This window comes from Sciurus vulgaris, assembly GCF_902686455.1.
Source record: "Sciurus vulgaris genome assembly, chromosome: X".
NCBI classification, from domain to species: Eukaryota; Metazoa; Chordata; class Mammalia; order Rodentia; family Sciuridae; genus Sciurus; species Sciurus vulgaris.
Window position 1 is genome coordinate 81,223,055 of NC_136471.1, and position 15,709 is coordinate 81,238,763.

Genomic DNA, 15,709 nt, shown 5'->3' on the forward strand with positions numbered 1-15,709 from the left:
AAGCCCCGTATACACCATGGTGGCGGCTCTGGTGTGGCCAAGCTCTAAGGTGAAGGTAGATTATTCTGACTGAGAGGTGAAAGGCAGCCTGAAGCCACCCCAGTACCAAGTGGGCTGTGGCCAAAGCTCAGTTCTTGGGAAGTTATTTCTAGCGACCTCCAGGTGTCCTCAGGCAGAATAGGGCTGGGCCTGCCAGCAGGTCCCAGATCTAGCCCCAGCCAGGTGGTGGCAGTACTTGCAGACACACCCAGGTCCCCGTGGGAATACCTCCGCCCCCACCAATCTTTCCTAGTTGAGCCTGGTGTCAGACTGGGCAGATGTCCATGGCCTATGCCACAGAGGTGACAGGATGGACAAGAGAAAATGGTTCCAGATTCCATGGCAGAACAAGGGGACACAGAAACCCTAGGGAAAGGGTAGCAGCAGGAGCACAGGACACTTGAAATATTCTGCTTGGCTAGGGCAGTCACCCTGTTCACATAACTGCCCCATCACCGGTGACAAGGGGCACAGGAAATCTCACATGTGCATGCACACACGCAAATGGACACAGACGCAGGCGTGCACACTCTCACACTCCACTCCCCAACATCATGACACCGTTTTACACCCATTTCTCCATGTGGTTAATTTTTTTTTAGTTCTCATTTTTTTCTAAGAAAAAAGCAACAAGAAAATAATTCAGAGTTTATACAAAACATCTTTACATTATTTTTTTTCCAAAAAGACTAGTATTTACACAAATGGCAACAGAAACAAAAACAAAAAAACCCTTCCGACTGCCACCTGGAAGGGGCTGGCTGTTCTGCTCCCTCTCCCACCTGGCACTGGGGTGGGCGGCTGGCCAGGAGGCAGTGTGGAGGTGGATGGTGTAAGGCCAGCTCCTTCCATGGCCGCTCTGGGAGTGCCTGCAAGGTGCACTCAAGTGGCAGTCTGTTAGCAGCCGTGCTGGCAAGGAGCCGGGGTCAAAGTGCACGGTGGGCTGGCCCAGCCTGGGGCAGCCTCTTCCTCTTTCCAGGCCCCAGCCCAAGACTGGAGAGCAGGGACAGTGGGAGCTGGGTTGGGTCGGGGCCACCCAACTGTGCTAGAGCCCAGAAAAGGAGCAGACCACCTAGCCTTATACCCGCTTAGGTCTCCACCCTGGGCCTCTGTTTCCCCACCAGGCCAAAGGATGCTGAAGGTGAGGAGAGAACAGGGCTGGGGGAACTCCCAGCTCTGCAGGGCAAATAGCCACCTGGGCACCTCACCTCCCTCCACCCCCCATGAGGTCATCTGCCTGCAGCAGCTCTCCTGTTCCCCAGGCAACAGCCAATTAAGACATTAATTACCGTGAGAGTGAGGGAGGCAGGAGATGCCCAAGAATCCCACAAGGAAGGGATTTTTTTTTTTTTTTTTGGTGGAAGGGTGGCAGCCACTACCCCATTGCCAGGATCAGCTTTGTAGAAGGAGGGTCAGGAGGGGAGGGTGGGACACCTTGCACAATGGCACTCTCCTCTTCCCTCGTGGGCAGGAACAGCCCTGGCCTGCCTCCCTCCCACCCCCCCTGAAATACCAAGGAGCCTATAAAAGAAATGCCATCCTCTGCTTCCTGGCTGGCCACGTCCTGCCCCAGGCCCTCTAATACTGGGTCAGGCCAGGCTCAGGAAGCCTGGGGAGGGGCTGCCTTGTACATTTTTCCATTTTTCTTCAAAAAAACAGATGAAAATGAGTTGACAGCTAAAAAAATGAACACAAAAGCATTAAAAACAGTGATGATAGTGGACGAGCAGTCCTGGGAAAAGGGAAAGGGGGCAAGGGAGGGGGCAGGGCCAGGGGGCCGTCTCCCTGCTTGCTGTCCATCAGCGTCCAACCCTGCCCTCCAAGAAAGGGCGCCCCCACGGAGCCCAGAGGCCTGGCCAGAGGGGGAAGGCACAAGAGCATGGGGGTTGGGGGCACAAACACCCCCCTCCGAAGCCCAGGGGGCAGGGAAAATGGGGGATTATAAAAGCCAAGAAACTACAAAACTAAATACAAAGGTGGGCACAGCTGGCAAGGGGAGGGGCGTGGGGGAGAAAGGAGAGGTCCGGTCCAGGCCGTCTGTCCCTTGGGGGCCTGAGGCCACGCTGGGCACTCAGACCTTGTAGTAGATGTTCGCTGGGCTCTGGGGTGGCATCTCCTGGACGATGTAGACCGGATGCCCATAGTCCCCACTCACCTTCTCATAGTGGGGGCAGTAGTTGTTCTCTGTAGTCCGTAAGGGGATGATGATGTCGCTGGGCTCAGTGCCCGCTGTGCCACTACCCCCCTTGGGACTGGCCAGGGTACTAAGCGAGAGGGCAGCCGCCCGCTGTTGTGTGTGTTTGCGGTGCCGCTTGCGGAGCTTTAGTAGTAGGACCGTCAGGAAGATGATGATGAGCAGGAAAATGACACAGCCAGCACCCACGGCTGCAAACAGTGCCACCTTGGAATTGAAGAAGCTGTCGGGGTCCCCGCTGCCGCCCCCACTTGCACCTGGGCCACTCTTCTCTTCCTGGTTCACAGTCTCTGAGGAAGGGGGGAGGGAGGGGGGAATGGTTAGCCAGGGAAAGATGATGCCATTGACACTGATGGCTGCAAACCATGCTACCCACACTTGCCACAGACATGTGGCAGTTTTCAGGATGGGCCCAGCCTGGATTTCTTCTGAGAAGGCAGTGGAGTAATGATTCCACCCCCTAGGAGACACCTATGTACACTTACCATGCTTGCCATCAGAGTCACCCTGGGAGCCCCGACCAGGGACCTGTGTGGCTGTCTTGACAGTGTTGTCTGCCTCCTTGCTGGGCCGGCTAGTAGTCAGCTGCTCAGGTGTCACAGCATTAGGATCTGAGGGCAGGGATAGAACAGATGAGAGGGAGGGGCCCTGCCAGCATCGATGCCCTTGGTCATCTAGGTGGGCCAAAAAAGGCCTGAATGTGAGACCTCAGCTACTTTAAGCCAGTGTTCCTTCTCCACTCCCCAGCCAGCCAGGAATATGCATTCCAAAGGCTTAACTGGACCCTCACATTGGCTGCTCACCTTGGCCAACCTTCATGACAATCTTCATGGTGCGTGTTCGGCACACACCTCCCTCGCGGTTCTCCAGTCCCTCCAGGCTCCCGTTGGATGTTGCTGCAGGAACAGGCCAGAGAAGCCAGAGAAGCCAGAGAAGTCAGAGAAGTGCGGAAGAAGGGAATGTCTGCCAGCATTACCCAGAAACCTCAATGCTGCCTCAGCCAACAGGGACAGAACTGGGAGTGGGGAGTGGCAAGCAGCTTGTGAACCTTTCTATGTCCCTCCCTCCCACAAGGAACACTGTAGCCCAGCCCAGCCAGGCTAAGAATGAGTCCTTCCCCAAGAGGCACTGCTTGTCTCCCATGCCCAGACCTTGGCCCCTCTTTTCTCAGGGACAACATTAAGAGATGCCTTCCAACTAAGAGATATTGCTCAGAGGCAAAGCAATTAGAACTGGCATCATGAGAGAGGCTTCTACATAGACTGGAAGAAATTCAAGATCAGGAGTCGGGAGAACCAGGTTGGAGTCCCAATCCTATCCCTAACCCTCTATATGATCTAAGGTCTCTTGGTGGCCTCAAAGAGTTGGCTGGTCCCAAACGGCTCTGCCAACTGCGCCATTCCCAAGATTAGATCTCAGGTGGGCAAAGAAAAAAGAGAGAAAGCAACAGGAATTGGAGGCCTCTCCCACCCAACCCTTGGAGCCAAGGCAAGCTGGCAGCATGACACGTGGGGAATGTCGGGGCCAGAATTCCAAGGCCAGGCTGGGAGTGGAGCACACTAGTCTTCAAAGGGTATGTGTGTGATTTTTCACTGCACCACTTAGAAGCTCCCACTGTGGCAGGAAGGAAGAGAGCCATACGACGGGTGAGGACTCACAGGTAATGTAGTAATCGTGGTGCTTTTTGAACTCCAGGCCCATGTAGTTGGGGCTGAACTCCTGGAACTTGATGGTAAAGCGAATTTCCTGCTCTGGTCTGTTGCAGGTAACCAGCACATTGGGGTCAAGCACAGTGCTGCAGGCAGCTGCCTGCTCTGGCCGCACCAGGTACAGCTTGTAGTACTCATAGGGCCGTCCTGCTTCTGCTCGGGGGCAGATGATGTCCAGCTTGTCTCCAATCTTTGGGTAGATCACCAAGCCTTTCCCACTGAGGAACCTGCCCAGAAGGGAGGAGATGGTCAGTTTCAGGGTTGTAGGGGCCCAGGCCATCCCAGTACTAGGGGAGCAGGCAATGAGAGCCAGGCTGGGCCTCCTGGGTGGAGATGGCGAGAGTAGGCCTTCTGCCCTTCCTCCATTCTCAGGCTGGGGGTGGGGAGAGAGAATCACACTGCCAGCAGGGTGTGGAAGGGGTGGCCCATGGGCAAGGCTGCCAGGCTTTGAGTGCTTGGCAGGGTGGGGCACTGCCTGGCTGGGGGAGCCCTTTGTCCTAATGTGGCATTTCCGCAGGGGGCTGACGTGGCCAAATGGGCTGGGCACCAAGGTGTCAGGCCCAGGCTGTCTGGAGGTGGCAACCCTGTCCCCCCCCGCCTCCCCAACACATTCACATTCCCTCATGGTCACTGCTACCTTCTCTCCTACACACACACACACACACACACACACACACAAACACAGCAAGCCCACACATGCCTTCGCCACCACCCCCGCAGCTCCCAGCCCAAAGCTGGGGGAGCTCAACCTGTCTGGGACCCATGCCTTTTCCCCCATCCTTGCTAATCTTGGGTGTGATGAGGAGATAGGAACAGGCATTGCCTGGAGCCAAAGGATGATGGTCACAGTTTCTGGCCAGGTTCAATTCCAGAATGTCCTACTGGTGACCCAACCCACCCCCAATGTAAGAGCCTGAATCCACAAATGGGCAGTCTCAATCCGAGAAGAGAGGGAGGGGAGAAGGAGCCCAACCCAGGGACATCAGATCACATAAGACAGGGCCCCAGGAACCCCATTCATCTGTTCTGACCCCTCACCTCCACATTGCTCCCATTCCATATTCTGAGAGTACACAGACAGATGTCTTTTGAGCCACAGTTCATGCTCTAATCTAGGAGACCAGGCACCAGAGTCTAACAGGGAAGAGTAGCTTCTCAGGGCCACTTATGCATTCAGCTCTGTCTTTGCCTAAGCACAGTAAGAAAGCAGAGCTGAGCCTGGGCAGGTTAGAGCTCAGAGTGCAGCAGCAGCATATAGAAAAAAAAGAACAGACTTTGGAACAAGATCCCAATGTTAGGCCTTTCTAGAACTGTGACCTTGGCTGAGCTGCCTGATCTGTCCAAGCTTCAGTTTCCTCACTTGTAAACTGGGAGTGGTAGGAGCCCCTATCTCCCAGGGATGTGCTGGGGAGAAGACAGCACCTGGAGAACACTGTACACATAGTAGGCACTCAACATTTCCAAATTCTTCTTAGAAATAATCTGCCAAGAGGCAGATCAGATACTAACACTAAGTACCTCTGAGTCTAGTCTTGTTTCTTGGACTAGAAATAGGAAGAGAAGAAACAGCTCCACTATCAAGGACTTTATTGTCTGGTCTGGCCCAGAAAAGTTAAAGGCCCACAATCTAGCTAGTGAAAGATAGCCCTAGGCTATCTGCAGGTTACTTGTGAGGATGGTGTTTCAAGCAGCCAGGGCTACACAGAGGCAGTCAGGGGAAAAAAGATGGCTCATCAGGATGATCAGAGATGGTTCCATAGAAAGGGCAGATTGAAGGTGGATCCTCGGTGAAGAATAAGAAGCCAACACACAGCAAGAGTGGATGGCAGTGACTAGGACAGGGGAGAGATGAAAGAAGAGGTGGAAATGATCAGCTAGGATCAGACTGAAAGGCCTCAAGGGCCAGGACAAGCAGGGTGGGTTTCATTCCCCTGGTGACAAACCCCTCTAACAGGGCAGTGAAGGGCTGAAGGTGGTGCTTAAAAAGGAGGATGAAGCAGACGTGCTGCCCAGCTGTGTGGACGAAGAGCACCAGTTCATGCGCTCCTGTGGCATCTGGGAAGAAAGTGGTTCCATTTCCTGAGGGCCCATGACACACAGTGGGAACAAGCGACAAGGGTCTACTGGGAGATCTGGGCAAATACCTTCACATGGCCAAACCCCGTGTCTTCATCCAAGGGAGAGAACTGACACCCCAGTAGGTGAGGAGGGGAACTGATCAGGTGGATGGAGTAGATGAAGAAAAGCAGCCCTCCTTCCTTTCGAAGTGGTGCTCCACCAAGCTGGAAGCTGCCATCTTGATGCTTAGGAGGGTAAATGCCAGAAAGGACAGAGGCCCAAAGGAACATTTGAGAGGAAATGCACCCTCCCTGTGCACCATGCAAAGCCCACAAGTTTCACTGAAGTTTTTATAGTTCCCAAGGCATCTTTCACTTTCCAGTGCCCATACTGGTTGTATCCAGATGGCAGGAAGAGACAATTTCTAAACATCTTGGAGTCCAAAGGAACATTAAAGACTTTCAGAGATCAGATGAAAGTTCCCACTGAAGAGAGAGGTGTTCGAAGCCAACTAGAGGGGCCAAAAGCCAACCAGGATGATAATTCATAGGGGTGTAAGAGGACCTAAAACATTGGTTGTACCTCAAAAGGACACAGAAGGCACTGGAAAGAGGAACAGGCCAATTTGCCTTTCTAAACATTGGCTCTGGCTTACTCACTGGGGAGACTTGTCTGTCCTGGTGCAGTCTCCCATTGCCACCCAGGCTCTGGAAGCCCCAGATGGAACAGGGGTTCTATCTACTCAGTGTTCTACCTCGAACCTAGGGACACTGAAGAAACAGAAGTCTACAAGGTAAGAGCAGGGGAGAGAGGACTATTGCCCCCAACACCCCTCAGTCTCACCAACTTCAGTGAACAAACTTCATAAATATTCATTAGTTCATTTGCATAGCAGCTGGCAGAGGGAAACTCACCTTCCCCTAAAGTGTGGAAAGGGAGCAGAGCCTCATGAGACTTGATGTCCCTGACCCTGATCCCCCATACTGGTAAATGCTTCGCATCTCCTTCTTCCCCAGCACTAGGCAAACTTCATCTTGGCCTGTGAGAAGCCTAAAAAAGTGTGAGGGAGCACTGGGGGTGGACATTGAGAGTGAAGTCCCAAGCCGGGTGCAATGCTTATGACGCTTTACAGGGAGACCCTCTATGTCTCTTCTGTTTCTTCCCAGTTTAGGAGTAGGAGAGGAGGAGGAAAATATATCTCTAAGTTAAACTCTTTATCCTCCACCTTTCAAAAACTATTATCCCCCCCCATTACCAAGTCAAGCTTTCCTGCCTGGGGCCACCCCCAGACAAAGCCCTTTTCTGGAAAATAAGGGGATTGACATGGCCCAGCAGGAAGCCTGAAGCAGGTCGCCATGGTAACCCCTAAAGCCTTTGCTCCCTAGCCTCTGATAGCCTGGGGACCCCAGGGAGCCACCCCAGGGTGTAAAAGGACTTGGGGAAGGCAGCCTGAACTATTCTTGCTCCTGTCTTATGGTTGGTCCAAGTCCCTCCCTCAGCCATTCTACTGAGCTTAGAGGTAGTATCAAGACTGCTCAAAAGAAGCCTGGTATATGAAAAGCCTTGAGTAGCAGCCCTCAAGGCCCTGGACTGGCTAGAAACCAATGTCTACCTGCCCTCCCCTCATGTACCTTCTGTCCAGATGAGGCCTTCTCCACCCTTATGCAGATGATCTATAGGGGGAGATCTTGCAGCAGGGACGGTCATGCCCAGAAAGCTGCCCGCGTCCCACCAGGTCTATACTCCCTTCCCGCCTACCCTTCCCTCAGGCTCTAGCGACCTGTGGTCAGAAAGTGGCGAAGGGGGAGCACAACAGAAGGCCATGCAAGTACAAGTTCAGTAGAAGACTTGAGCCACACACAGCCTTGATTTTGTGACCCTACCACTACTGTGCCTGTTCCCTCAGGGTGGCAAGATCAGTGGAGGACAGACCCCAAGCTAGAGCTCAAGTCTGCTCTCATCCCAGCTAGGGTGGGGAGCCCCCAAATTAAAGGCTCCTCTTTCACTCCCCCAGCTCCACCCAGCCCCCAAGGCAGCAGGAGCAGGCCTGGCGTGTCCCAGCAGTGCCCGCCCAGGCGTGGGTGGGCAGGAACAGCAGCTGGGTCCTGGCACACACACAGCTCTGTCGGAGGCAGGGAAGCCAGGAGAGTCCCAGAGGAAGTCACCCTCCCCACTATGTCCTCCCCTCTGCCCCAGCTGGCCAAAACTAGTATCCACTGGGGAAGGTTTACCACCACCTCCAGGTTGTCTGCTCTCCATAGTGTCCCTGAGAGGAAGACAGATTCCTGGCCAAGAGAGGAATGCAAGGAGCTATGCAGAACTCAGCGGGGAGTGTCACACTGCTAGTTGGCTGCCCCATGATTCAGGTGGCCCCAGCAAGCTGCCCTGGGAGGTAGCCTAGGGAGTTAAATGAGGAAGCTGGAGCACCGCTCACCTTACACAGGCAGGGCCTGAGTCACAGAAGGCAGATGCATGTGTACCTGTGAGGTGAGAGGGGAAGCCAGGGGCAGCAGGGGGCCAGCACCTCTTGTAGAACCCCACCTCAAATTCCTGTCTCTCCTACATTCTGGGGAACAGGATAATGTGGAAAGAATGGCACACAGCACAGCTCTGCCCCCTTAGACAAGTCACCAACTGACCTCAGACAAGTCACTTCCCTTTGTTGGGCATGTGCCTCCTTATCTGGAAAATGGGACCAATGCCTACTCCCCAGGGCTGTGGGGGGCATCCGATGAGATCATATAGGAGAACGCAAAGTAAGGAGCAAGGTTCTGCCTGCCTGTTAGTTAGCATACCAACCAGTATCATCTAGAAGTAGAGAGTGCTTACACCCCTGGCTGCTAGCACCTGGATCCAAAACCACTACTATACACAAAACAAAAAACAAAAAACCCAGAAAACAAAAACGCACCCAGTAGGGGCTTCTAAGGTTCATAGAGCCAAGATTCCAGAATGCGGCTGGTGAGTATCCCCCACCTCAGCTCCACTAATAATCACAGGGTGGACCCTCCCCCAAACCTAGAGTTCCCATGGCAACCAGCAGCCTCCCGGCTGGCTGGCCTGCTCTCCCCACACTCCTAACCCCAGAAAACAGTGGTGCACAGTAGTATCCAGGAGAACCCATTTACCTGAGCTGGGAAGGCAGCAGAGAACCCAAAGGAAGAAAAGGAACCCTCAACTCAGCCCTCACCCCAACCTCACAGGCCCTTCTTGCCCTTGCCTTGTGGCCCTGGGTGCGGGTAGAGAGGCAGAGCAACAGGGAACTTCAATAAACTGCTGGGTTCCCATCACTCTCAGGCCCCCACCTGTGGCCAATCAGCCAGAGTAGAAGAGGTCAGGTCTCTAGCCACCCCGGAAAGGGGCCCCTTGGGCTGGCCTCCCCAGGACTCTGAGCTAGAACAGCTGTGAGGGGGCTGGGACCAACACTTTGGCTTGTAGCAGGCAAGCAAGAATTGGGGTCTGCAGCTGCCCCCACCCATGCTGGAGTCAAGGGTCCCACATGTCAAGCTGAACCCCCACCCCCACGTACGGAAGGTTTGTAATGTGATCTCAGGCACATCCCCCCCTCCTGGAAGTGGGGGAACCTGAGTGGGGGGCAGGAAGGGGTCAGAACAGGACTGAGAGACTGAACTGCAGCAGCTGGACTTGGCTGAGGACTCAAGTGTGAGGCCTGCCGGCTGCCCCAAGGTCTCCCAGGAAAGAGGCTGGGGGAGGGGGCCGCTCTGGGACCATTTAGATCACAGCCCCCGACTCAGGCGTGTGGACACAACACTCTGGTTTCTACCAAACTCAAGAACCAAACCCATCTCCCCACCTGGTGCTCTTGGGGCCAATCTGACAGGAGGGGCCCAGGACGTAGTAGCTCTTGCCACCCAGGGATTGCCACCCCCTAAGTCTCCAGCACCAATCTGGGACAGAAACTGGGAGTTTCGAGCCAGGTCATTCGGCTCCCCTTTTCAGTTCGGGCTGGGGCTGTGTGCGCCCTGGAACCTGGAAGCAGACCCCCAGCCCCATCACTTCTTTATTTTGATTTTTTCCCAATGAGGAAGCAATTAAGCAGGGTTTATAGGCGCTGGGAGATTTTTTTGTGGGGGGGGGGTGTTGCCAGCTCCTGACAGGGCTGAGGAGACCAAAAGCCAGGAGAGGAAGAGGGAGGGAAGAGAGAAAATGAGCCTGCGAGGGAGAGCACGGGCATGTGCGAGAAACAAAAGGACTTGAGAAAAAGAGGCAGAGAGTGACTAAGAGTGAGAGGGAGTGTGAAAAAGAGGGAGAGCAGGCGAGCCTAGCTGGAGAGGGGAGGTGAGCGCTGCTCACGGAGGGTGTGAGAGGACGACCGACACGGGCCAGGGAGAGAGAACTCGGGCAGGAGGTACAGAGGGAGAGAGACAGAGAGACTGTTTATTTGAAAGGCTGTGGCAGCCTGCGGGTTGGGCGCGGTGGCAGAAGCAGCCCCCAGAGCTCCAGTGGAGCTGAGGGCAGTGCCTCCCTCCTGTGCTCCTGCCCCCCCACTCCGCGCCAACACACGCAGACGGCGGCTGCATTCCAGACCCCTGAGCGTAGATGGAACTCTTGGGTGTGGGGGAGCGCACCAGGATCAGTCCCCAGCCATTCCCAGGATCCACTCAATTGCAGGATGGAATTCGGGCAGGTTCTACTGAGTCTGCTACCACCCCCCTACCCCCACCCCAAACCCGTGAACCGGTCCAGAGCACTAAAGGCTCAGAACACAAAAAACGGGGAAGCTCGGGAGAGATCTTGTTTCTTCCAGCACCCCCAACTCTGCAGGAGGGCTCCTTTCCAGCTGTGGAGCTGCCGTGCTATCTCTAGTTAGAGACCCGAGAGAGCAATTAGGTCACTCCCATGAGCCCCTAGGATGGGCTACCCCAGGCGGATTTCAACTCTCCAGGCTCAAGAGAGCATTTCCAGCTTCCATCCTTATAGGGGGTAACTGGGCACTTCACACAACCTTTCCCCTCTGGGCTCAGCAGCCCAGGGTCCCCAGACCATTTTGAGCCTCTACAGTTAGAAGAGCATTGCACTCTCAATTTTGCTTCTAGGTAGTAAGAAATTCTTGCCAGTGTCTTTCCTTGTATCAAAGCAGAACCATCCACCCTGATCCTAGTTTAGCCATCCCAGTGACCATAGTAAAAAGCCTATTTTATATCTTAACCCAAGACAAGAACTAAAGAAGCCTCTTTCTCCAACTCCAGGGCTGAGAGATACACGGCCCCTGGAAGCCAAGAGGTCATGGCAGGCAGTAGCCTGGGAAGTTAGCCTGGAGCCCGCAATAGTGGACAGGAAAAAATCCAGATACAGGGGTTCCAGAGGAGGGATGGGCAGGTCAAAGCCCTCAGTTTCCCCTTATGTGTGGTTGGCCACACACTGCCAGGACCTCCAGAAAACAGGGAAGAAGAGTGATTTTGACCCCGGGTTCCAACGTAAGGCCTGCAGAGAAAAAGGTCCAGAGGTCACCACAACAGCCCCAGCGACTCCCCACTAACTGCGCAGAAACCACTGAGCCACCGCCCTGAAAGGTGTGTGTGTGTTGTTTGGAGGTGGGAGAGAGTTGTGGAGGGAAGCAGAAGAAAGAAAAGAAAGGATCTCCTTTATTTCGCTCCCCTAACCCCTTGAAGAAAGCTAAGCGCAGCTCCCCAATCTAGGGGACAGAGTCGGGGACCAAAGGAACCTGCCTGGGCAGGAATCGCTCATTCCCCACCCACCACCCTTGCCCGCTCTGCCGCCACTCTTCGCCCCAGCGGGCCCTCGAAGCAGCTCCGCTGCCGGCTCCATTGGACCCCCGACGGGCGCTGGATCGAACCTCCCCCCCCGCCCCACAAACAAGCCCTCTCCCACTCCGCCCCTCTCCACCCGCCGCCTTTGTGAGCCTGGGAGCGGCGCCCGCCTTTCTACCGCTCCGGCAGGGAGGGGGGGTGTTCAAGAAGAGACGGCAAAGCGAAAAGCCAGGGAGGCAAACAGGGAAGAAAGAAATGAAAATGGGAGAAGCCGGAGTGGGGATGCAGGCGCTGCCACTCGCCCAAGGCGCCGGGTCCCGTACCGCGTTACCCCCACAGCTAAACAAATGAGGAACCTGTGTTCCGGCCTCGTCCCCCACCCAGGTCAAGCTAAACCCCCGGAGCGGCTCTCGGAGAAAACCACCACGTTCCCAGGGGCCCTGGAGGGGACTGCGTTCTCTCTCCCACCCAGCTCTCGGGTGCGCTCTTGAGCGCCCGGACTCCCCAGCTCTGCCTGGTGCGACCATCTCTACTTGATCCGGGACGTGCGGAGGCGAAGGCTGGGAAGCCGAAGGGTCACAAGTGCCCCCACCCCACCGCACCCCGCCGCACCCTGCCCCGCCTGCCAGCAAGAAAACACTAGAAAAAGCAGGAGACAAAATGGGGCGCCGCTCCTCCTCCGAACACCTCCCCACACGCACTCGGGGGCGCGCGGCCTCACCCTAGAGTGCCTCCCACCCCCAGGGATCACAGCAGATAAGTTACTCACTTGGGGTTGAGGGAGCTCCAGGATACGGGCTCCAGGTTCTTGGCCAGCGGCGTGGCGAGCCGGCACAGCGCCAACACGACCATCGCCACAAGCCACTTGCCGAGCCAACGCTGCCCAGGCCGGGCCATCTTCCCGGGGGCAGGCTGCACTTCGGAATCCCCTGGCGTCTCCTCAGCAAAGCTCGCCTCGCTTTCCCGTGCTGCGCTGTGCTCTGAGCCACTCAGGCGCCCATCCTCCGCAGCCGCCGGCCTTGAAGTGCTCCCCTCCCGCCGGCTTCGGTGTAGCTCTTCTCCGCCCGGCCGGCCAGGAGGACTCACTGGGCAGGCGCCCCCAACCCGGGCATGGGCTGCGGCCTCCGAGGGCTAGCTCCCTTGGCCTCTCTGCCGCACGAGGCGCGACGGGGGCTCTGCGCCCCCGGGTGATTCCGCCTTGTTCTGCTCGGCTCCCCGAGACAGTTTGGGAATGTGCGCTCTCTCCCCGACGGGGTCTCCCCGCGGGGCACTCGGTGCCTGCCCCGACGCCTCGACCGTCCTGGGATTGGCGCCCCTGGGAAGAAGTGGGGGTATCCCCACAACACGAGCTCGGTCCCCAGGCTCCCGACTGGGTCGCCCTGACACGGGCTCCGTTCCTCTGGGCCACACTGGGACGCCGGGCTGCGCGCCCCCCGACAGCTTCTACTTCAGCGCGGGCCCCACTCAGTGTACTTAAAAGAGCGGGGAGATGCTGCCGAGCGAGCCAGTCCCATCAGTTTGCGCCTATGAAGCCTCAGCCGGGTAGCCCGGCAGCCCCGTCGCGAGTCCTTGCTCCCCGGCAATTAAGCCCTAGGGTCTGCGGCCAGAGTAAGCCTCACACACCTCCCACTGCTGTCCAGCGCGCATAGACTCTCTTCGCTGCCGCTGAGCTGTCTACTCCCCTGCTCAGGCGAACGCAAGGCCAACCCTGCTCTTCCTAGCCAATAGCAAGCTCCGTGGCGGGGTCCTTGCCCCATGCCACGCCCTCTTAGCAGGAAGGGGGCGGGGTTTCAGGGAGCTCTTAAGGACGCCGCGCTGCCGATGGCACCAATCTGAATGTGCGGCTCGTGCGGTTAGGGTTGGGTCCTTAGCTCGGTTCCCAGAGCGCTCAGCCCGTGGGAAGTTGGCGCTACTCGAGAGCTGCCGGCCTGCTCTCCTCCTTGCACGTCTAGTCAAAACGCCGACCCACTGACTGACCTGGGCCAGACAAGCTGTGTCCCAAGTACCCCGGGAAACTACAGTACTTCAGTAGTTTTCGTTTTACACACACACACACACACACACACACACACGAGTCCTGAAGTCCTACTCTGTGCCCACCTCTGTGGCAAGGACACCCTGTTTGCTCCTCGTCCCATCTCATGTAGGGGCTCTGCTGGGCCTTCCTCCTTCCCTTGAATTGCACTCGTTGCACTGAACGTAACAAAAGCGCTAGAGGCTCAAGCACTGGGTGAGCAAGGATAGTCTGTCTGCTCCCAGTCCAGTCTCAGGTCGGGCTCTGTGCTGTGGTGGGCTTTCCTTCTGTCCTGTCCTAGAAGTGCACCGTCAGCTTTCTCTGAACATAACAAAAGGGGCAACGGTGGGTGGTGGGACAAAAGTACTGGGTGGGCAAGGACAGCCTGTCTGCTCCTCTAACCGGTCTCATGTGGGGCTCTGGTGGGCTTCCCTCCTTCGGCCCTGGAAGTGCCCCTCGACTTACACAGAACATAACAAAAGCGGTTACAGTGGGTGGTGAAGATTCAGAAAAAGTACCAGGTCCAGAGCCTAAAGGGAGTCCTTTGCACCTGGATACCAGGCCTTCAGAACATCAGCTTTGAGGGGGAGCCTTGTGGGAATCCCTGGACACAGACTTAGTATCCCGTCCTGTCTGGAGGCGCGGGCAAGGCCCTGGGATAAGCAAGCGGAGATAAGAGGGCACCTCGATAAAGACAGCACGAGGATTGGGAATTATAGCTCAGTGGCGGAGCGCTTCCCTAGCACGCATAAATGCCCTGGGTTCGATCCCCAGAAGAAAGACGGACTAGAAAAGGACAACTCGAGAAGAAAAGGCGCAGGGCAGGAGCCTTTTGAAAAAGCAAAAGCAGGCATGCTGGCCATGAGATGCCGGAGTCCAGCCTCTCCCGGCCTCACCACACCATCTGGGTCTTTGTCTCCAAGCCCTGGCCCATTCTCTCCGCCCCTCCTTGCCTCTTTGCTTATAACTTGGCTCATTCCCATAGCTCAGACCCTCCCGGTCCGACCCACTCTCCTCAGTCGGACCCCAGGAGAGGTACCCACGTGCTAACGTCTCCCCCTGCTGGTCTTCCATAGCACTGCCGGCGTCTGGGACAAACCGAAGCTCATTTGAATACTAGACCTGGGACAGGCGTGGCTTTGGCAAGAACCGCCCCCAGGTGTGAGGCGAATGAGAAAGAGCTGGGTTGGGGGTTGGCCTTGGGAATGCCAAGGATAGAAAGTCTCCCTGCTGTTTCTTTATGGGGATAATTAGGTGAGCAACATTCCCTAAATGCTCTACCATTTATATGCAGTTTCATGTCCATTATCTCACTTAATGGGAGATTGAGCTACTGAGTTGCTACTGCATCCTCTAATGATCTCTGTGGCTGTAGAGTGGGTCTCTATTTTGGGGGAAATAAAAAGGAAGAAGCTGAGCTCTTCCCACCTTCAGAGACAAGGCTTTGATGGTGAAATAGCTCTACTTAGAGAGGAGCAAGAATAGTTTAGAAGCTCTTGGCTCCTAGCTGGACCTTCCACTGGGTGGTAAACTAGGGGATTGGAGGTGTTGCTCAGTGGTAGAGCACTTTGCCTAGCATGTATGAGGCCCTGGGTTCAAAGCCCACCAACAACAAAATTTAAAAAAATAAGTACAAGGACATACCAATAGTCCCACTGGGAAATTAGGATCCCTGAAGTACATGCCAGGACAATGAAAACTGAATATAGAGAGCAGCCTGATGTGTAGTAAGTGCCTAATATCTGTCAAGAGCCGGGTTAAATGTGTTCCTTTTCACAATCTTTGAAATGAGTTCCACTGTGTCCATTTTACTTAAGAGGGAAACTATGGCTCAAGGTCACAGAACTGATCTGTAAGGGAAGCAGGATTTGACTCCTGGTGTATCTATCCCCAAAGCCTGTCCCATTCCCCTGTACCATACTGATTTGCCACGTTTCCAGCCCCTTCCTGCTTAATTGCTTGT

The 15,709-nt window shown here is 55.6% G+C and overlaps 1 protein-coding gene across 1 annotated transcript; it reads right to left on the reverse strand.

Annotated features, from left to right (window-relative positions):
• Positions 1 to 675: 675 nt before the first annotated feature.
• Positions 676 to 13,420, reverse strand: EFNB1 (ephrin B1). The gene is made up of 5 exons (XM_079124358.1): positions 12,502 to 13,420; positions 3,892 to 4,169; positions 3,037 to 3,129; positions 2,719 to 2,844; positions 676 to 2,523 (listed from the first exon to the last, which is right to left on the reverse strand). The coding sequence occupies exons 1-5, from the start codon at positions 12,627 to 12,629 to the stop codon at positions 2,111 to 2,113; spliced, it is 1,038 nt and encodes a 345-aa protein (XP_078980484.1). The 5' UTR covers positions 12,630 to 13,420; the 3' UTR covers positions 676 to 2,110.
• Positions 13,421 to 15,709: the final 2,289 nt, after the last annotated feature.